Raw genomic sequence first — 21,678 nt, 5'->3', positions numbered from 1 at the left:
CCCTTTGTGCTTCTTGCTGTTAATGTTGCCTACTAAGTGCTGTTCTTGAGAATGGGCCATGTAGTGCTTCTCTACAACAGCATCGCTTAGGCTGCAGTCTTCATCTCAAGTATTCCTCCTTTACCTGCAGATGCGCCTGCTCGAAGATAGTGGATAAACTCTAATTTAAGGCCCTCTCCATTTCAGCACTTACAATGTCCTATGGTAAGTAGTTTGTGTACACCCAGAAAAACAGCATAATTTTTCCATCAGTATCACAGAGGGAAGGTTCAGTTCGATGGGTGATCTCAGCAACTTCATCGGTTGTTTTCTTTTGTTTTAGGTTGAAAGTAGATACTTTTGGTCTTCTCTATGGCACACCCAAATTGTCAAGCCTTCCTATTTGTGTGCTTTGGTGCCATTAAGTAAATAGTGCTTGCACACTAGTACTGGTGCAGAATTGTGGAAGTGCTAATGGAGAAACCTCTTGGAGATAGGGCCTCTCTGGCCAGCCTGGGCAATGAAAACTCATGTCTGATAGAGGATCGTCCACTATTCAGAACATGTAGTTTCAAAGTTAAGAATCATGTACTCTGGCCAAAACCTTTGAAAGCAAAACCATGCTCCATGGGGAGCACTCTGCAACCTCTCATTACACTTGTCTTTCAAGACCAATGTGTTTTTTCCTAAATAAGGAAATGCTCCAAGACAAGGAACAGGCCTTTTTTAGGAAGCAAAGAGCTCTACTTTTTAGTAGGGAATGTAATAGCTGTTTTTTAGATTATGAGATATAACCCACTTTAACGTAAAGCTGCAGTTTTACTTTTTAGATGCATTTTGGGCTGTGTCTATTCTTCTTTGGTCTTTTTGAGACAGGGTCTACCTGTAGCCCCAGCTGTCCTGGAACTCACTATGTAGAGCAGGCTGGCCTTAAACTCAGAGATCCGCCTGCCTCTGCCTCCCGAGCGCTGGGATTAAAGGTGTGCGCCACCACGCCCAGCTGGTTTGGTCTTTTTGAGACAGTATCCTTATAACCCCAGCTGGCCTGGAACTATGTAGACCAGACTGGCCTGTCTCTGCCTCCCAAGTGCTGGCTGGGATTAAAGGTGTGTGCCACCACCCTTGGCCTCTGTACCCAATCGTTTAAAAAAAATTCTTTACATTTGTGTGTGGAAATGGTTCTCTTCTTCCAGCACATGGGTCCCAGGGATCAAATACAGATTATAAGGCTTGGTGGCCAAGTACCTTTACCTACTGGGCCATCTTGCCTGCCCCCATGTCTAATCTTGAAGCAGTGACCACAGACCTGTTTGTGGGAACCTGAGAACCCAAGTCAAGCGACTCTTACAGAAGCTGCAATCGACAGCAACTTGCTTTAACTTTTGTCTTGTAATAGCTATTGTTTTGCCCGTTGTTCCATGGGCAAGTTTATTTCTCTATTGATTTTATATAGCTGCCATTTTTGTCTGAAAGTATCACTTTCATTATTAACAGATTTTACTTTGGGGTAAAACTACTAAAGAAGTTCTTGGGAACAACAAACTCAGTTGTGTACTGTAGAACTCAAAACAGGGTCAATGGAAACAGACATTTTTGCTAGAAATGACACTCCGAAGCTCAACAAAAGCAAGTTTGGTTTATTTGGATGGTTCATTAAATAAGTCTACAAAGGTAACAAACTGAAGCACAAAGCGCAATCTTACAAGAAGCGCAACACCTGGAGTTAGTGCAAAATGTACAATTAACGGCTGCTGAGAAATCCCCAAGGTATGAATTCATTTTTTTTTTTTAAAACAGTGTACATTGTTAAATAATGTAAGGAAAACATTTATAATTGGGAAAGTTCTTTTTTTAATGTGGAAAAAGATAAAGTGTACTATTAACACAGAAATAACTTAAAACAGTTCAGTAGCACTAGCTCGTTCCTCTAGGCTTCAGTTACTTCATCCACAGGAGGGAAAAAACAACAGTAAATAAACCTTTGTGATGGATGAAAGACCTCAAAATTATTAACCAAAATAACAAAACAACAATGTGCTGCATTTGGTTCCCTCTTCCTCTGGTAGAAAGTATTCTCATTCATCCTAAGCAGTCCATTTCTCATTTACACTGCGCCTTAGTTGTTCTATCCGTACTCTGACTTCTCCCCAAAACAATGACTTTGTGACTGCTTTGATAGCAGGGCCAGAAACCCCTGCTCTATTTTCTACTTCTATTTCCCTAACCTTCAGCTCTCATTTGCATCTTTGGGCCTAGGCCAAGTTAATAAAGAAAATAGGCTCTGAAAGGGAGAACAGGACTCAGATAGCCAGGCTCTTCCTACTGTGGTGACTCCCGGGATATGTGACTGAGGTGGGCTGAGGGTTGGAAATAGGTCAGTTTCCCAACTACAGGCCTGCATCAAGGGAGAAAGCACCCAAGAAATGAAGAGTTCTTCTTTATCCATCTTTTCAGAATAGTCAGATCCCTCCCAAACATGGCCAATTAGGTTGGTGTTTCCAGAAAACTCTGAAAATAAAAGAATTGCCCATGACAAGTAGGCATAGCACTAAATAATACTGGTTGGTTGCAGTTGCTTGTGGGGAATATGGGTATGAAAATGAGAAGTTCTAGAAATACAGGTGGCACAATAAATTCTGGTTGTGCAACCGTCTGGATATCATAGAGGAAATGGGTAGGAAGTAAGCTTTTTCTTCCTACAATGCTTAGAAAGTTAGAAGTGGGTCTGTTTTCCACAGTACAGTACTTCAAGCTGTGAAATACAAGAGATGGGGGTGGCCCAAGCAGGTTTTCTTAGAGCAACTTTTCCATCTGTGACTTACCACCATCCTACTTCCAACTTCAAAACTACCCCACCCCCATCATTTTATGTTGAATTTCCTCTAGCTAAGCTTCTTTGTTCAAGCCCAGTAAAATGAGATCTATGCCAGTCACTGGCCAGGCATCACTTCTTCCCCACTTCTTCAATCTTTGCCTTTCATACAGCTCATACCTCCCCATGTCTTTTAAATTGCCCAGTTCTGTTTTAACACCTTTCCTCATTCTTCCTGACACAGAACTTCCGTTCAAGCCCAGTAAAATGAGATCTATGCCAGTCACTGGCCAGGCATCACTTGTCTTCAAGTTTGTTCCCCATTCTTCAATCTTTGTCTTTCATACAGCTCATACCTCCCCACGTCTTTTGAATTGCCCAGTTCTGTTTTAACACCTTTCCTCATTCTTCCTGACACTCAGTTGTAGGGGATTTGACACCTTCTGTCTTCCAAGGGCATGGCATGACATGGGCGCATATATATATATATATATATATATATATTACAATTTTACATTCACATTTATTTATCTAATACAATGGAAATACAAAGGAAAAAGTTAAAGTGTCTTAATAAGTAAAGGACAGAGCTAGCTTTTGTGTGAACCTTTTAAATCTTTCAAATTTTACTCTTAAAACTAATGTTGTCCAACAACATTTATATAATCACAGTGTTTTCACATCAAAACTGATGGCAAAGTTACATGTCCGCAGGGAACGTAATTTTTTCTTCCTAATTGCTAATGCTGCTAATATCTTTCACTTAAAGCACTAATAATGACCTATATAAGAAAGGGTTGCAACCCCAGTCCCCTGGTATTTTTCACTGGGTTGTAAAGGGAAAAAAAAATGGTGATGGGGATCAGAGTGGGAGAGAACCTTTTTGCCTTCAGGTGTGAACTCTTGAGGGAGTAAAGAATTTGGGGCATATTGTCACAATTAAGAGCTCTACTCAAACACAGACAGCTTGGTTTACATTGAGCTCTTAGAGCTTTCTGGTAACAAGGTTCTCTTTTAGCCCTAGGCCTCACTGGTGGGTAGAGAAAAAGGAAAGCAGTCACAGGCGGCCCCTCCATAAGTAAGTTGCTCCTTCTTGTCCCACCCCAATTAATGGAGAGGGAGGGAGGTTCTCCATTCTGAGGGCTCAAAATGGTATTAAAAACATTCCCTTCTGGCAAGAAATAACCAGTTAAATGCAGCACTAGTAGTTAGTATATAGGCTACTCCCCCACCCCCCACCCCTCAGCATTCCATCTCCTGCCCCCCAAATCTACTCAGTGGACATCGTCAGGTCTAAGTGGTCCGCAGGTTGGGACCTGGGGGATTGCTGATGGACTTCTGCAAATTGCTGATGTTGAAATTCTGCAAGGATGCAGTTCCTACAGGCTGGAACTGGCTAAGTGGCTGTGGTGCTGGACCACTTGTTCCACTCCACTGAGTGCCAAATGGGGCAGCTGGAAACCCATACTGCTGTGGGGGACACATGGACTTGGTGAAGTGACCTAGAGAGGTAGCAGATGCTGCAGAGATGGGGGCAGAGCCACCCAGGTTTGAGGTCATGGAAATGCACAGCTGTCCAGGAGCAGAGAACTTCCTTGCCATTCCAGGGCCCTAAAAAACAAGAGAATGACAGAATTTGGTGTGGGTAAAATACTAATGGGTGCAAAATAGCTGGTATTGCAGTATCATTCTAGAGCTGTAATGGTTCTAATCTCAGTGTTAGCAAAATATAACAAAACCTGTAATATTTAGTGGCTCTATGCTTAACGAGAAGAGGTAAAAATAACCATTCCAACAAAAATGTGTGCATGTGTACACATGCGTGCTAGGTGTAGGTATGCACCCACAAGTAGTGCAGGATATTGAAGGAAGAAAGGGTACTAAGACGATTTGTCTCATTTTCCCAATAATGTTACAATTCATGGGCTGCTGAAGAAGGTAGTGGTACTAGCTGAAGTAGTTTGCATCATTTCTGACTTAGCTGTGTGTTGGTGGTCTGATAGGTTAGGAAAAAGGGAAGACTTACCTCATAATTCATGTGTCCTTTGCTTCCTCTCCTGCCTGAAAGATTCATGGCATCTCGGGCCCAGTTGTCTACCAGCTTGTGCAGGTCATCTGTGAATGTGCCCTTCCTACTGGAAGTCATGGCAGGAGGCTGAGCCTGGGCGGCTTGGCTACTCACAGTTCCCCCAACAGTGTTTGTGCTGCTGGTCCCTAGAATTGTAAGCAACAATACTGACATTAAAAGGAGTCTGGATTATAATTCCAAGAGGGAAAATGTCACAGGATAATGGATGGCAAGGCACAGAATTGGAAGAGGAATTGGGAAGCCATGCAGGAAAGGAAGACTTCAAAGTTTTATTTAGCCATCTGCTTTGGCATAATAGGTAATGGTTTCTCTTCCATAGCTGTGGATAAGGCAACAATCCACAACTTGGGATGATGGCAGGCATGAAGGGCAGGGGGCCTCCTTCAAAGCATCTTAAAATACTGAGACTTTCCGCCAGTGCTCTATTCTCAGTACACTGATAAGGAAGTATGATATGGTCCACAAAGCTAGCTGCTATGGAAATCTGCAGAAAGCAGGGCAAAAGTAGCATTGTGCACTGGGTGAGTTAAAGGAGTAGGAGTGCAGAGATCAGTGCTTGGCTGTGAGGATGATGCGGTTCCCAGACTGTGGGTACTGTGCATTCTTTAATATAAAAAAGGAACAGGAGAAGTAGCATGCTCTGCTCAAAAATTTTTTTTCCAAGCTCCAGGAAGATAAAAGATTTTTCTTGAAGATTACTTTGGTTTCAATTGGTCCAAGAATTCTCATTCTTTCTCCCAACTCTTCTCAAAAGAGCAAGCACTCCTGGGTAGCAGCAACAGGAAAATGCAGCTGAGGCAGGGGTGCAGAGGGGAGAGGAAGCAGAGAGGTTATGATGAAGGGATTCTAATTCTATGGTCTGATGAAAAGGGAAGAAGGAGTCTGTGTCCTGCCTGATTTGGGCTCTGCTGGAGGGCACACTGGAGTTATTCGAAGAGGCAAGTTTTAAGGAAGAGGGAAAGAAGAGTCATGGTCTTATCTTGTTTTCTTATCTCCTATTTATTACCAGATTTCACATTTGCTACAGATTAAATAAAAGCTACTAAAGTTGTGAACCAGTAAGCCCTAACCACACCTGAGTAATGCTGGGACTAAATGCATGCGTTTTCCTGCTTTTAATGTCAAAGCAGCTTACCAGAGCACAGCAGCATACCCCAAGCAACCCTGCCTACTATTGCCCTCTATATCCGCTTGGTTGCAGGTGAAATTTGTCTGTGCCAGAGGGACATAGCTAACTCAGAGGTGAAGCTGCAGAGTGAGGGTGCTCACATGCTTCTCACCACGGTAAGATGTGGTCATGTGGTGCCTGCTAGAGCTGTAGGGGACTGTTACTGCACACAGTCTAAAGGGAGAGTAAATTCGCCTACAGTGCAAGAAACTCAAGTGGATAAGTATAAAAGCACAGGAAACAGCCTTCCTTGAATAGCAAACGTAGGACAAAGGTGCAGTGGGAAGGAAGCACAGGCCACGAGGAAGGGGCAGTCACAATAGTGAGGAAAACCCAGAAAGCAAGCATGTGACATGCATAAGGACTGGCATCCTGCTGGATGACAAGCAAGGTGATCAGAACAGAAGTGTTCACAGTAAGGAGGGCTGTCTGATGCCAAATGTGGGAAGCCAAGCCAGGGTGAGCACTGATTACCCACAGAGAGCACATGCTGGAAGTCACGCCTCTCTAGCCTGATGCTGTGAACCTCTTTAGACCCAAATGTCACTTTTTATTTTAATCTCCATTCCCTACACTAGATTCTGAAAATAGGGGAGAGTCACCCACTTAACCTTTTTATTCTGGCTTCTGTAAATAAGCTTCTTAGAAGGCATCCCTTTCTGACCAGAGTGTAACTTCTAGAAAAAGAAAACTTGACTATAAAGTAGACTTAAACTAACAGGCCTTCTGGAATGTTCTAACTGGCTTTTAAACCTTTTCAGTTCTGGAAAGTCTTACAAAGCACTATAGATTTTATTCCCCCAAATCCATGTTTTGGCTTTCTCCTATCTCCATGCTGCCAGACTAAGAAGTATCCATAACCCACTATGAGGCACTTATTGCCAAATATCCCAAGTACCGAGTTTTCTTGAATGCGTAGAATCTCATAACCTGTTAGGTACTGAATTACTTGTATTTCATTTTAATGAAAAGTCCCTAGTCTACAAAAGCCAAGCTCTATCAATCAAATAGCATTCCTTTTCACAGTCGTCTAGCAGGCAACCCCTCTATACACCTAGATCACTGTTGAATTCCCTGTGGTGACACAGCATATACTTGCTGAATCAAAAACTCTGTTTTACAGAGGCTAGGCACCCTGATTTCCCCATTCATATTCATGGGTGCCATGACTGTCACAGCTAGGCTCACATGAGAACACTGACTACGAAACCTTTTCAATCTGGAATTGCTAACTAGTAGTAGCAACTATACATGTTACAGAACACATTAGAAAAGGGTGCAGGGATAGATGGAAATTAGGAACCAGGGAATTATGAGGCATCAGAGTTTAAAGAACTCATGAATAACAGGCTTTGCAATCAGGACCAAAAGTAACAGAAAGAAAAGATAATTACTACAGAGCTGGTTGCAAGGACAGACTTTTTTCACCATCTTCCCTGAAGCACAAAGAGAGAGCAGTGTGTTAAATATCAGTGTAAAATATATATAGACTCTCAAACAGCACATAGAAGTCCAGCAAGAGAAAGCAGGAGGGGACACAGATGGATGGGACCTCGTAGCCTGGATGTAGATACAGTTCTACGGGCTATATCTAACAGGCTGTGAACATTAACAGGATTATCTGATGGATTGTGTAGCCTGAATGACAAATGGAGCTTTTAATATCCAATCTGATTCTAAAACACAATGCTGCATTAAGGTTCTAGATGAGGGTCGAACAGATCTCACTGCTTGAATTTCAAACAGCCAAGAAGTACTTCCATTGACCTTGTCCTACTTCCTGTTTCTCCTGCTGGGTTGTTATAAAGCACTCAAATTAGTACCATTGTTACAGCTTTAAGTTAAATTGGTTGTTATAATTTCCACATCTTAGACATATATACTAATCCCATCCCTTCCAGAAAAATCTTTAATAGGAGTATGTGGAAAACAAGCAACCTTTAAACATAAATAGAGCATTAAGCCAAGCCGTGCTTCTGAACTATTTTGAGAGCATAGAATAATGTATCCAAGTAAGGGTCCCTACCCTCCCAAGCACCTTTTTTTTTTTCCCCCCAGATGAAAAAAACAATCTCCTAGGATTTGTTCAGAGACTATATGACATATCCTGATGTACCTTCAACAGGTTTAGGCCTCCCTCTTTCATTCAGACACAAAAGGAAGTGGTATGATTTAGTGATTACCCATCACTTTCAAACAGGTAATAATACCACCTATACTTAAAGAGTATGTTGCAACTTACAGAATCAAAAATCAAATGGTGCTTGTGATACTTCACAAGAAAGAAACCTTGGCTTGCATCTTTCAGACCTTTCAGGTTGTATATCACAGGCCTGGGCACGTCACATTTTATCTCAAAATACCTATTTTATCTTTTGAAAAAAAAATGTGTATAAGTGTTTTGCCTGCTTTATGTGCATGTGTGTGTGCATATATGTATGTATCTATATACGTGTATATATGCCACATGCATGCCTGGTACCCTCAGAGGCCAGAAGAAGGTGTCAGATTCCCTGGAATTGGAGTTACAGATGGTTAAGAGTCACCATGTGGGTGCTGGGAACTGAACTCAGGTCCTCTGCAAGAGGGGCCAGTACTCAACCCCCAAGCCATCTCTCCAGCCCTCACCCATCCTATCTGATTATTAATGTCCTTTCAGCTTTCTAGCTGGACACATAAATTCAATGCTTATTCAAGTGTGCTAATGAGCATAGTTCAGGCTAGTCTAATGAGAAAATTATTGATGAGTGTACCTAAATCATGCATGCTTGAAAAACTATTAGATTGGGTAATATCTTCCAGCCAGTTTACTCAAGAGCTCAGCCCTGGACCACTGACATGTGAACATGGTAAAAGATGGCTGTAGGTAGAACCAATCTATGACTAGCTTAAGGAAAAAAGAATAGGGGAAAAAGGATTACAAATATGCCAATGAGGGAAATAGAGGTTAAAGCTAATACAGAAAGGTTCAAGAGAACAAAGGAGAGTGTAAATTCTTCCCACCATGAAGAGGCCTAAAGATCCCTGAGCCATATACTTAGAAACATTGATGGCCTTAGCACATGCATTTAAAAAGCACTTTAATAACCACACCAGAAGTTTGAGGCCTTAACTTTAGATTGTTATCCAAACTCTAACAAAGCGCCGCCCCCCAGCCCCATATACATTTATTGGCTACCCACTAAGTACTAGATAGCAGTTGGGGTTTCCCTGTGATTAGCCCCTGACTGCTAAGTAGCAACTGCTTTTTTTTTTTTTTTTTTTTTTTGACAATTATCTTAATTGAGTTATAAAATAGCCATAGGAAGTAGACACTACTTTCATTCTATACAGGGTAATCTGTTCCTGTGCCATATATGTATGTGTATGTGTGTGTGTGTGTGTGTGTGTGTTCCCATGTGTATGGGTACATGTAGAGGTCAGAGGACAACCACAGGTGTTCCTCTCTAGGAGCCATTCACATTTTTTTTTGAGATAGGGTCTCCCATTGACCTGGGGCTTGTCTAGGCAGCCCCAGGGATCCTCCTGTCTCTACTTTTCCAGCTTTGGGATTCCAAGTGCAAGCCACTTATGCCCAGTGTTTTACTTGAGTTCTAGGGATGGAACTTAGGTCCTTATACTTGCATGGCAAACACTTTACTGAGCTATTCCTATACCTTGTTTTTAAACAGAAGGTGAGGATATTCCAGCAGTCAGATTAAAATGACAATTTTACTTGCAGGTTTTTGGTCTTTAAAACAATAAATGCTTTGCTGAGATAACTGCACCAAACACCTTTTTTGACCTACTTTATCTCATGGGGTTGGTGGTAGTGGTGAAAGATCAATGAAAAGATTTCTAGCATCTTTTTAACTGGCACATATTTAGGCTCACTTGAAAAGAAAAAGACTCCAATTCATACTTAAATGAAAACCAGGGTAAGGTTTTACCTTCTGACAGGATCTAAGTGCAATCAGCAGTCAAAATGCTTTCTGTCACCTCTTTGTTTTTATTTTGAGGCAGGACCTTGCTGTGTAGCCCTGACTGGCCTGGATCTTGCTATGTAGTCTATGTTGACCTCAAACTTGCAATCCTTGTCTCAGCCTTCCCAGTATTGGGATTACAGGCTATCTTCTGTCACTCCTAATGTCAGGGCAGGGAGATAGCACTGAACATGACTATAAAGTATAGTCTTAATATAATCTCTAGCCTCACAAGGATCTAAAAGAAGCATTTCTACTTGGGAGTTATTTTGAAACCTATAAAAACTTAATGTTATTTCTGTATTATTGTAATTAACACAGGGACCCAAACTTCTGAGGGTAAGAGTAGTCAGCCAAGCCACTGAGTAGATGATGTATAGAGAGACAAATGAAAATGGACTGCATGACAAATCAGATCCAAAGCAGCAGAAAAACAAGGACAAGGAAGGAGTAAAGGTGTTACACACAAAGAGCCAAGCAGGGCGTACTCAGAAATCGGGTCCTCCTGCCACCAGGTTTGAATGTCACCTGCTCAGATGCACAGTTAAACTTCGCACAGCCTGTGAGAGGGGGAAACAGGGAAGAACAGAGAGGAGAAGAGACAGAACACAACTACAAGATGTTAGAACTTGAGGCTGGAGTGGTGAAACACACTAAGATGGCACACAGAAGAACAAGCTCCTCAGGGAAGTTCAGATATATGCATAAGACAGAAAATAACCAAGCCTCAAACTGCTCCATTTGCAGTGATGCAGCTTTCTCAGTTGGAACAATGCTAGCAACTTTGTGTTGTTTCTTACTAATGAAATATATTCACTGGGTGAAGAGCAAATTTAATTTCTAATTTCTTTGAAAGTGTGGAAGATGTGCTTTATTTAACTCCTTTCATTTTTTTGTCTTGGCCAGACTCTTCTTCTGGTTTTTTTTTTTGAAAGGTTCACTATTATAGCACAGGCTAGCCTTGAAGTCTCAATCCTCCCACCTCAGCCTCCTAAGTGCTAGAATTATAGGCATGTGCTGTCATGCCTGGCTTTCCTTTCAATTCTTATTCTAATGCTACTAAAAGCTCTCTGCAATGTTTTGAGCAACAATAAAACACAATTTGAAAGTAGAGTGTAGATCATAAATTAGAGTTTAGGGTGTTCCTCTCTTGGAGCCACTCCTACTTTCTGGAGTTCTTTCTTACTCTTCCTTAATAATGCTATGTTCACTATGCACTACAAAGTTAGATTTTAGGGCTAGTCATTTTAGTATACTACCATGCTTAGAAGTTTAAAAAGTACATGGGCTAAGAAAATACATTAGTTTTCAGAAACTGCTAGACACTCTAGCTACCTGCTCACAAAATCTCAGTCTAGTATTAAAGCCCATGTTCCAGATCCCAAATGAGTTATTAATATAGGCTGCAGGTTTAAGATTTGTGGCTGCCAAGGGGGCAGTCATGGGACCGGAATGGATAATCATGAAACTGAGTAAATAACCAGGGGACTCATGATTTCTTCGCACACAGTAGTGCCAAAAGCACAGGCAGCTTTGCTTTTATTCTCAGTCATTAGAACTACAGCTGAAATGTCTACAGAACAGTGAACAATAATAAAGTGGCTAGAATAAAACTGTTCAGCAAAATATAATGAGCAAGATAACATTATCTCCACAGTATGCCTTCTTGGGAGATCAGCTTGTTTCCAGAAAAACAAGGGGAGTATTGGCATTCTGGAGATAATTCCTTAGCAAGTGTTCTTGCATAAACTTTCTTAGGAGACAAGGCTCTCCAGACGTACATGCTCTGGTTCAGCTTAATTTACCAAGTATATATTTAAAGCCATAGGAACACCATTTCACAGTCCCGTCAAGATTTCATTACTATCCCTTGAAAAGACACTATTGTGGAGCTAGCTATGATTGCTTACACCTGTAATCCCAGCACTTGGGAGGCTGAGGCAAGAGGACTGCCAGGAGTTCAAGATTAGCCTGGGCTCCAGAGTTTATTCCAGGCCAGTTTGGTCTACAGAATAAAGTGCTGTCTCAACATAGAAACAAACACCCCCGCCTCCCCAAGAACAAGAAGCTATGAACATGGCTTGGAGCAAGGAGGGGAGTCCAATCATTACTCAGCTTCTCTGCTCAGCCCAATGACTGGTCACCATTTAATACTCTGCCTGTTTTCTAGTCAGTTAATAAGTTATCCATCAGGCTTTTGTCCCAAAGATGGCAATACTTCATCTTAATACTTCTGGAAGATTAAGATCTAGAAGATTAAGGTGGTCACTTTATTTCTTACCTTGACCTGGAGCAGAAAGGCTTGGTACTGAAATGGCACCATCACTGGTGAAGGCTGAATAGAGGTTGTCACTGGAGGGAGATGGCTTAAGAGGCTGTAACAGCTGATTGTGCCCAGTCTCTGGGGTGTTGCCTGGGGGATGGAGGGTCTGCTGGGGTTGTAAGACTGAAGTTCCACTCTGACCAGACAGGTTACCTGCTGAAAGATAAAGGGGCATAAAGAAACATGGGGAAGGAACTGGAAAAACATCTCAATTGGTAGAATGCTTACTTGGCATGCATGATGCCATAGGTTCAATCTCCAGCACCACCTAAACCAAGTATGGTGGTGTATGCCAATATTCCCAGCATTTGGAAGGTAGAGGCAGAATGATCAAGGAATTCAAGGTCATCCTTGACTCCCCAGTGAGTTTGAAGCCAGTCTGGAATCCATAAGACACTGTCTCAAAAAAAAAAAAAAACAAATGTCCCTCAGTGGAAGTTAATCCAGTAGGACCTAGCCTATCTAGAGTCCCTCCCTTTTAGAAGATCAGCTCTTCTTCACTCAGCAGTAATCAGCTGCCAATAACTGACTAAGATTGCGGCCTGCTGTCCATTTCCACAGATCTGTTGGTTTTTTGTCTGCCTAAGTTTGCATGGTCTTGTGCATGCTTAGCCCTCTTATTTATTTTTTATTTTATTTATTTATTTTTTGGTCTTTTTGAGACTGGGTCTCCCTGTGGCCCCAGCTGACCTGGACTTCACTATGTAGACCAGGTTGGCCTTGAACTCATACTGATCCGCCTGCCTCTGCACCACCAGGCCCAGGATTTAGCTCTTAAAAAAAAAATTGTTATTTTTAGTGAGTATATTGCCTGCATGTATATACGTGCACCTGTGTTATGCAATGCCTACAGAGATCAGAAGAGTGTGTCAGATCCCCTGGAACTGGAGTTATGGATGGTTAGCCACCATGTGCGTGCTGGGAACCTAGGTCCTCTACAAGAGCAGCTAGTGCTTTTAACTGCTGAGTGTCTCTCCAGCCCAAGTTTTAGCCTTCTTTAACTTTGAAACCAATTACCTATTACTACACAGTTATCAACAAAGGCAAAAACTCTCTATCCCCATTAAATGGACAAACATAGTCTATTATGAGAAGTTATGATTTAAATATCTTTGATCATAACCACCACCAAGTTCTTTAATATAGATACATGAAATAAAAGGCTTCATTAAGGATGTTACCACACACAGACACACTTAAGAATCTATGAGGGTTGGGGCTGGAGAGTTGGCTCAGCGGTTAAGAACACTGGTTGTTCTTGCAGAAGACCCAGGTTCAAATCCCAGCACCCACATGGAAGCTAACAACTGTCCATAAATAACACCAGTCCCAGGGGGATCCGACAGCCTCTTCTGTTCTCAGTGGGCACTGCATGACATGGGTGCACTTACCTACACACAGGCAATACATACATACACATAAAATAAAAATAATTAAAAAAAAAATAAAAGAATCTATGAGGGTTAACTAAGCCTAGTTACAATTATGGCCAACTCATTCATTTAAAGGAAAACAGAATCTATCTTAAGTTTATCAAGCAAAGAATAGTGTGTTTAATTCTAAATGCCCCAAGTCTAGTTAAATGTGATTTATATGAGTTAACAGGCAAAGTTAAATGTTTATCCTTAAGAACAACCATAAATGAAGACTACCAGTAGATAGTAACACAGATTATAATAAAAGGCCTACTTGTATAAAGTCTAAGAGTTTGTTCTAAACATACCAGGAATAGGAGAGTCAAAGCAAGAATATTAAAAAGCCAAACTCTTTTGAAATTTAACGAAGTAACAAAAATTCAATAGGTTACATACACAGTAGGAGAAAGAAACAGAAGATGGCTGACTTGGTCCAGGGCTTTTTACCTGAAAGCTGTGGGCTTTTATTGCCCAATGAACTGCTGCGACTAGATTTGCTGCCTTTGCTTTTAGTGGGTCGCCTTCTTCTCCCTGAAAGGGGAGCAGCTGGGGGAATGATGACAGCAGGGGGAACCTTGCCCAGCTTGGTATATAAAGATTCAATTTCATGCTTCTGGCGACTCTGCAGGTCCTGAATCTCTTTAAGATGTCTATAAAAGATAACCAAATATAAATCAAAATATAACGACCTTTGTTGAAGAATTAAAGCATATTCTTAAATCTGCATTCAAATATCCACTTAGCTATGAACCCTTTTCCCAAATCTACCATGAGATTCTAATTTGACAATTCAAATTGCTGGTCTCTATGACAGAAGTCACATTCTAATAAGCGACTCGCCTAGATGAGAGCATGTTAGAGGAAAAAAGATTCCTAACTTTCAAGGCCAAAGAGAGGATAGGTGAATTTGTTATTCTGGTTCAATTAGACAATTAACAAAACTGTAAATATAATCATGTATCTCAGTGCTGTTATTGGATTCATGCAATAGACAAGAGTGGTTAGTAGTAATAAAAAGTGCTATTAACAAAAATAATACAACAATATAAAATTGTTAAAGATATACCTAACTACAAATGCTGTGGATGCTACTGAGTACAAGAGAACTCAATGAATAATGAGTGGGCAATTTTAGTTTGTGCACATCATTTTTTGTTTAAAAGTAAAGCCAATGTCAGTGTCTTATAGCAAAAAGCTATTAATATTGGCACCAAGTTCTAGATACACTGTCATGATTTCATAGAAAGAAATATACTTACTTTTCTCGTAGCCGTCGCAGTTCTAATTTTAAGTCTTCATCTTCAATGTCTGATTCATTGTCACTACTCATGTAAGAGGAATTGAATGAATTACTAAGGCTTTGACTTAGATTTTGGATGGGAAGGCTCTTTGAACACAGGTGAGGGGGAGAGTGCGGACTACCTGAGCCATCATCTGCACCCCTATTTAGAAAGGCAGCCTCCAGGTCAGAAGATGGCCCATTCAGGTGGGAAGATTCTACCAGCTCAGGCTTCTCTTTCTTTGGTATCACGGCAGGAAGAATGGTTTGTTCTGAATCTCTCAAAGGGGTAGAGGTCACTGGTTCCTCTTTCTTGACCTCTGTGATCTTGTCCTCAGTTCTTGATACAGAGAAGCGACCCACTTTGTTTGCTGTAGTTGTCACCTGAAAACGTCCAACCTTGGTAGGCTGTGCTGTTTCTGACTTTGCTTCTGGGGCAGGTGTTTTGTGGGCGCTGACTGGCACATCTAAGGAGATGCTAGGGATTGTTATACCATTAGGTTCTGGCTTCACCAGTGTACTCTCTGGACTACTGCTTGATAGCACTGATGACTCTGATGTGCTAGACTCAAAATGAACAGACTTTGTATCATCTGACCTATTTTTATCCTCTTTCTGGGCATCATCCATTGTAACTGAAACCTGACAGAAAAAAAGAGAATGAAATAAGATTAAAACATGAGGTCCCCGGGGCTAGAGAGATGGCTCAGCAATTAAGAGCTCTGGCTGTTCTTGCAGAGGACCTGGACTTGAATCCCAGAATCCACATGGCAGCTAACAACTGTCAGTAACTTCAGTTCTAACGCCCTCTTCTGATCTCCGTGGGCACGGTATGACACGGGTGCACTTACACACATGTTGGCAATACACTCATACACATAAAATAAAAAACGAGATCCCCAATACTCAATTTCTAGTCTGGACATTAAAAGGAGTAATCAGGGCTGGTGATATAGCTCAGTTGGTAGAATGCCTGGCTAGCATGACTAATGCCCTGGGTTAGCTCCCAAGCACCCCATAAACTAGGCATGGTGATGTAGGCTTATGACCCCAGAACACTCAGGAGATGGAGTGAGGAGAATTAGTTCAAAGTCATTCCTATTGGATGATCTTATCTTTAAAAAAAAGGGTGGGAGGCAGTGACAGAATCAACTTATTTCTCCATCAGTACATTGCTGTGAAAATAAACCGAATACTTCTACACAGAACACATTAATAATTAAAATGCACATTCTGAGTGCTGACTAAATTATTATTTTTTATTTATTTTTATGTGTATGCGTGTATTGCCTGCATGAAGGTAAGTGTACCTGTCGTGCAATGCCTGCGGAGGACAGAAGAGGCTGTCAGTTCCCCTGGAACTGGAGTTACAGACAATTGTTAGCTGCCATATGGGTGCTGGGATTCGAACCCGTCTTCTGCAAGAACAGCCAGTATTCTTAACCACCAAGCCATCTCTCCAGCCCCTTATTTTTATCTTTCATGTTACATGACTCAAATCCATATTTTATTTATTTTAAAAATTTTATTATTTTTATGTGTATGTGTGTATTGCCTGCATGTAGGTAACGTGCACCGTGTCGTGCAATGCCCCACATTGGTCAGAAGAGTCCGTCGGATCCCCTGGGACTGGAGTTACGGACAGCTGTTAGCTGCCATGTGGGTACTGGGATTCAAACTTGGATCTTCTGCAAGAACAACCAGTGTTCTTAACTGCTGAGCCATCTCTCCATCCCCTCAAATTCATATTTTAATCAAATTATAAGTAATATGTTACAGGATCTTAAATGTTGCTTGTGGATAGGTTATATCCAATGACCATTAAATGTCAGAAACAATGGGACTAACAACTAAGATTCAGATTCTTGTCATGGTTTGTCCATGAATTACAGATATAAACTCAGCCCACTATATACTCTTAGACCCTCAGTTTATTGACCAAGATTATATATCATCTATAATCTCCAATTACAAGGAGTATAATAAAAATAATTTTAAAGTAGTTGTGAAAGTAATCTTAAAAATATGTGACAGCTGGGGCTACAGGGAGACCTTGCTTCAAAAAGATAAAAAAAAAAAAAAAAGTTCTAAGAGATAGAAAAGGTTCATTTGTTGGGCAATATGGGAAAATAAAATGTAGTATCACTTGATGCTGACTTCACTTGAGGAATAAATCCTAAGAAAATTATCCTAAAAATGAAAAATGCTTTTACACATAAAGATGTTTATTATTTCTTTAGTATATTGGAAAAAGTAGAAGTGGATGGGATAACAATAAAAGAAATGTTTAGGCAAAGCAACTGCCAGTTGGGGAAAAAAAGGCCTAGGAAATATGATTTAGAGACACAGTGGCCAGTTACAGAGACGGGGAGGTAGAAAAAAGTACAAATCTGTTGCTCTAAGTTTTCTTGGTAATTGGTAATGATGTTTTCTGAGAGGTAAATGATAAAGAGAGCTATCAATTGTTATATAAAATGTATCATTAGACTGACAATTATGCCCCAAATATGTAGGTTGATATATTTTTCTTTTTGGTGGTACTAGAGATTAAATCTAGGGCCTTGTACATGCAAGTTCTTGACCACTAAACTAAATCTCCAGATCTCTTTTTATCTTTTCTGCTTGTTTGTTTGTGAGACAGAGTCTCACAACATAGTACCAGCTGCCTGAGCTCACTAGGTAGACCATCCAAGGCTGGCCTTAATCTCACAGTAATCTGCCTGCCTCTACCTCCCAAGTGCTTGGATTAAAGGCTTACTTTTCAGTTTGAGAAAAGGATCTCACTACATTACTAGTTTGGACTTGAAGTCACTCTGTAGCTCTAGGCAGGCCTTGAATTTGTGATTCTCCTGGAATCAGCCTGTGCTACCAGGCTCGGCTAATAATTTTTTTTTTTTTTTTTTTTTTTTGGTCTTTTTGAGACAGGGTCTCCCTATAACCCCAGCTGTCCTGGAACTCACTATGTAGACCAGGCTGGCCTTGAACTCACAGAGATCCGCCTGCCTCTGCCTCCCGAGTGCTGGGATTAAAGGCGTGCACCACTACGCCTGGCCCAGGCTGATAATTTTATTATATACTCTGCTGCAAACAGAAAGGATCAAAGGGACTGGAAAGAGGGCTAACCAGTTAAGAGCACTGTCTGTTCTTGCAGAAGAACTGGGTTCAGTTCCCAGCACCCAGATGGTGGCTAACGACTGTCCCAAACTCCTGTTCCAGGGGATCTGCAGTCCTCTTTTGGCCCCAGAGTGCACTGCATGCACATGGTACACTTACATACATGTAGGCAAAATACTCATACCCATAAAAATTTTTTTAAAAGGGGAGGGTCAAAACAAAGAAAATGATCATATTACCTGAAATCGCCCCATCTTAAAAACACCAGCTCCTGAACTAGTTGCTAGGACAGGACCTTCAGTACCTTGAGAAACTGAAATACATAAGAGGAAGATTAAAAAAAAAAATTAACATTTCTAGTTTCTTTTCCATTTCATGAGAAATATAGTACATTAAAGACACTTTACCTACCCTTTGAGACAGTCTACTAACTCAGACTGGTCTCAAACTTGATCTTCCTGTCTCAACATCCCAAGTGCTGGGATTACTGGCACGTAAAGCAGGTAAACGCCGGTTTTTAAAATTTAATTTAATTATTATTATTATTGTGTATGTGGTGTGATGCCTGCATATAAGCCACAGTACATGTGTCAAGTCAGAGGACAACTTTTGGGAGTCATTTCTCTCCAATCATGTGGGTCCTGAGGATTGAATTTACGTTGTCAGGCTACTCATTGAGCCATCTCACTGGCCAAGATATGCCTTATTTTTTAAAAACAATTTTATCACATTCAATCTCTGTGTGTGTGTGTCTATGAATTCATACATGTGTGCCATGGCATGTGTGTAGAGGTCAGAGTAGGAGTTGGTTCTCTCCCTTCTACCATGTGAGTCCTAGAGACAACTTGGGTCATCAGGCTTGGCAGCAAAGTGCCTTTATATGCTGCATCATTTCACTAGCCCCAGCATCTGTTTTTAACTGAAAGTTAATTACATTTATTCTCTTTTCTTTTTGGTGTGTGTGTTTTATGTGTATATGTGCAAGTGTTTGTGGATGTGAGGGTTGTGAATGTGCAGGCTTGATGATGAGTGTCTTCTAGTCCTCTCCATTTTGTTGAGACAGTCTCTCACTGAATGTGGAGCTCACCATATCACCAGACTAGTTAATCTGTAGTCCCTAGGATCTCTCTCCTTTAATCCAGGACTGGGATTACAAGTGCTTTTTACATTGGTTGCTGGTGATACCAAATTGGGCCTTCATACTTGCACAGTAACCACTTCATCTACCAAGCCATCTCCCCAGCCCTACCATTTACTTTCTTAATGTAGCACTTAGGCAAAATCCTAGAACAGAAATAGTAGAGTTTTCTTTTTTTGTTTGTTTTTTTTTGAGACAGGGTCTCTCTATAGCCCCAGCTGGCCCGGAACTCACAGAGATTTGCCTGCTTCTGCTGAGATTAAAGGCGCAGGCCACTATGCCCAGCATTTTTTTTTTTTTTTTTTTTACACATTTTACTGATTGATTGGTTAATTATCTGACTGTGTGAGGTGGGTTGTGAGGTGCATGCCATGAATATGTGTAGGACAGAGGACAATTTGCATGAGTTGGTTCAGGGATTGAACTCAGGCTGTCAGGCTTGACAATGAGTGCCTTTGCCTGCTGAGCCATCATGATGACCTTCCTTTATATTTTAAAAGTTGTCTAAGAAGTAGTCTCATAGATTTGTGGCCTATGGAATGAAGTGCTGAATCATTACCATTTACAACTCTGACAGACATTACTAAACTGACTGCCAGAGGCTTTTCCAATGGTGGTGAGAAGTGTTGTTTGTAGTTTTACTCTGCATTTGTTATTGTTAAGAAAGCATTTTCATATCTAAGTTTATTGTTTTCCTTGTCATTTTCACACATCCTACAGAGTACATACACAAATAAATATATTTCCTTGTAATTTATTTTTTTGTACTTAATGTTATTCTTCTTTTCCTACCTCAATACATTTAGACTATTATTGCCTACCCTGAGTTGAGGATTAAACTTACTCATCTTCCTCTTTATCAGGGATTAGAAAACTGTGGTTAGTGGACCAAATTCACTGTATAAAGTTTTATAAATATATTTTATTGGAACACAGCCAAGCTTATTCCTTTATGCATTATCAGTTGCTGCTTGTTTGGAGTATAACAGACTTAAATAAGATGTGATAAACTTGTGACCTCAGAAGCCTTTTAAAAGAAATTTACAATTTGCTCCTAAAAAAAATGTTTCAGCCAGGCATGAATGGTGACACACACCTGTAATTCCAGCACTCAACTCAGCAGGTGGAAGCAGAAGAATCAGGAGTTCAAGGTTGTAGCTATACAGTGAGTTCCAGGCTACCTAGGCTACATATGACCCTTTCTTTAAAAAAACCCAAATGTTCCTAGACTCTGCTCTAGACAGCTGAGGCAAAAGGCAGAAATGTTCTTATGATTTATTTGTGGTTCAATAGGATTTTCTTTGTGTGTAATGTCTTATTTGTACAAAATAATGTTTTTGTGGTATTTTCATAGTACACTTTTTTTTTTTTTTTTTTTTTGGTGTTTTTGAGACAGGGTCTCCCTGTAGTCCCAGCTGTCCTGGAACTCTCTATGTAGACCAGGCTGGCCTTGAACTCACAGAGATCCACCTGCCTCTGCCTCCCGAGTGCTGGGATTAAAGGCATGCGCCACCACGCCTGGCCATAATACACTTTTTAAAAAAATTTATTATTTTTATTTTATGTGTATGAGTATATTGCCTGCATATGTGTAAGTGCACCCATGTCGTGCAATACCCATGGAAGTCAGAAGAGGGTGCCTGATCCCCTGAAACTGGAGTTATGGACAGTTGTTCGCCACGATGTGGGTGCTGGGAATCAACCTGGGCTCTCTGCAAGAGCAGCTAGTGCTCTTAAACAGCCGAGCCATCTCTCTAGCTCCCACAATTGTATACTTTTATAGTGATTTATTTCATCTTTAATTCTTTGGAATTTTTTTTAAGGTAGTGATTCCCATTCTTTTTCCAGATGAATATTCAGTTGTCCCAAATCATTTACCCAACTATTTCATCTTTTGGCTGGAGAGAAGGCTCAGTGGTTAAGAGCACTGGCTGCTCTTGCAAAAGACCCAGGTTCAAATCCCAGCACCAGTTCATAACTCCAGTTGTAGGGACTCCGACCCCCTCTGGCCTCCACAGGGACTGTGCAACATGGGTGTACTAGCATACATGCAATCAAAACATTCATATACATAAAATAAAAATAAATTAAAAATTCCATTTTTCCTAACTTAAATGCCATTTAAAAAATTTTTTTACATACTCCTCCCCCATTTTTGTTTTTCTGAGACAGAATCCAATACTGCACCCCCACACACTGGCTTGGACTACACATCAATACTCTTGCCTTAACTTCCCAAGTGCTGGGATTACAGGCATCTGATACCACATCAAACTTCTGCATTCCCTTTTATTTGGTTCCCCACCCAGTGTTACAAAATGAACTTAGGCCTTTGTGCCTGTTGGGTTCAAGAGTCCCTAGTCTTGACGGTAAATTTTTATTTATTTTTATAATATATA

The 21,678-nt window shown here is 40.8% G+C and overlaps 1 protein-coding gene across 12 annotated transcripts in view; it reads right to left on the bottom strand.

The window, feature by feature from the left end:
* Positions 1-3,622: 3,622 nt before the first annotated feature.
* Wnk1 (WNK lysine deficient protein kinase 1) overlaps positions 3,623-21,678 on the bottom strand; it is a 154,745-nt gene continuing 136,689 nt past the window's right edge. For 7 of the 12 annotated variants that reach the window (XM_008839729.3, XM_029566775.1, XM_029566774.1 and 4 more), the window contains 6 exons: positions 18,381-18,454; positions 15,008-15,669; positions 14,196-14,398; positions 12,292-12,489; positions 4,818-5,005; positions 3,623-4,402 (listed from right to left, as the gene is read on the bottom strand). In XM_008839729.3, the coding sequence (XP_008837951.1) occupies positions 4,085-4,402; positions 4,818-5,005; positions 12,292-12,489; positions 14,196-14,398; positions 15,008-15,669; positions 18,381-18,454 (1,643 nt within the window). In that variant the 3' untranslated portion in view covers positions 3,623-4,084. The remainder of the gene's footprint in view (positions 4,403-4,817; positions 5,006-12,291; positions 12,490-14,195; positions 14,399-15,007; positions 15,670-18,380; positions 18,455-21,678) is intronic. The other 5 variants (XM_017799804.2, XM_008839730.3, XM_008839736.3 and 2 more) reach the window with 2 other exon arrangements.

The sequence above is a fragment of the Nannospalax galili genome, unplaced genomic scaffold, assembly GCF_000622305.1.
Source record: "Nannospalax galili isolate Female #2095 unplaced genomic scaffold, S.galili_v1.0 scaffold199, whole genome shotgun sequence".
Lineage (NCBI taxonomy): Eukaryota > Metazoa > Chordata > Mammalia > Rodentia > Spalacidae > Nannospalax > Nannospalax galili.
Note: the sequence above shows the minus strand (reverse complement) of the source record. Positions and strands in the feature narration are given on the sequence as shown.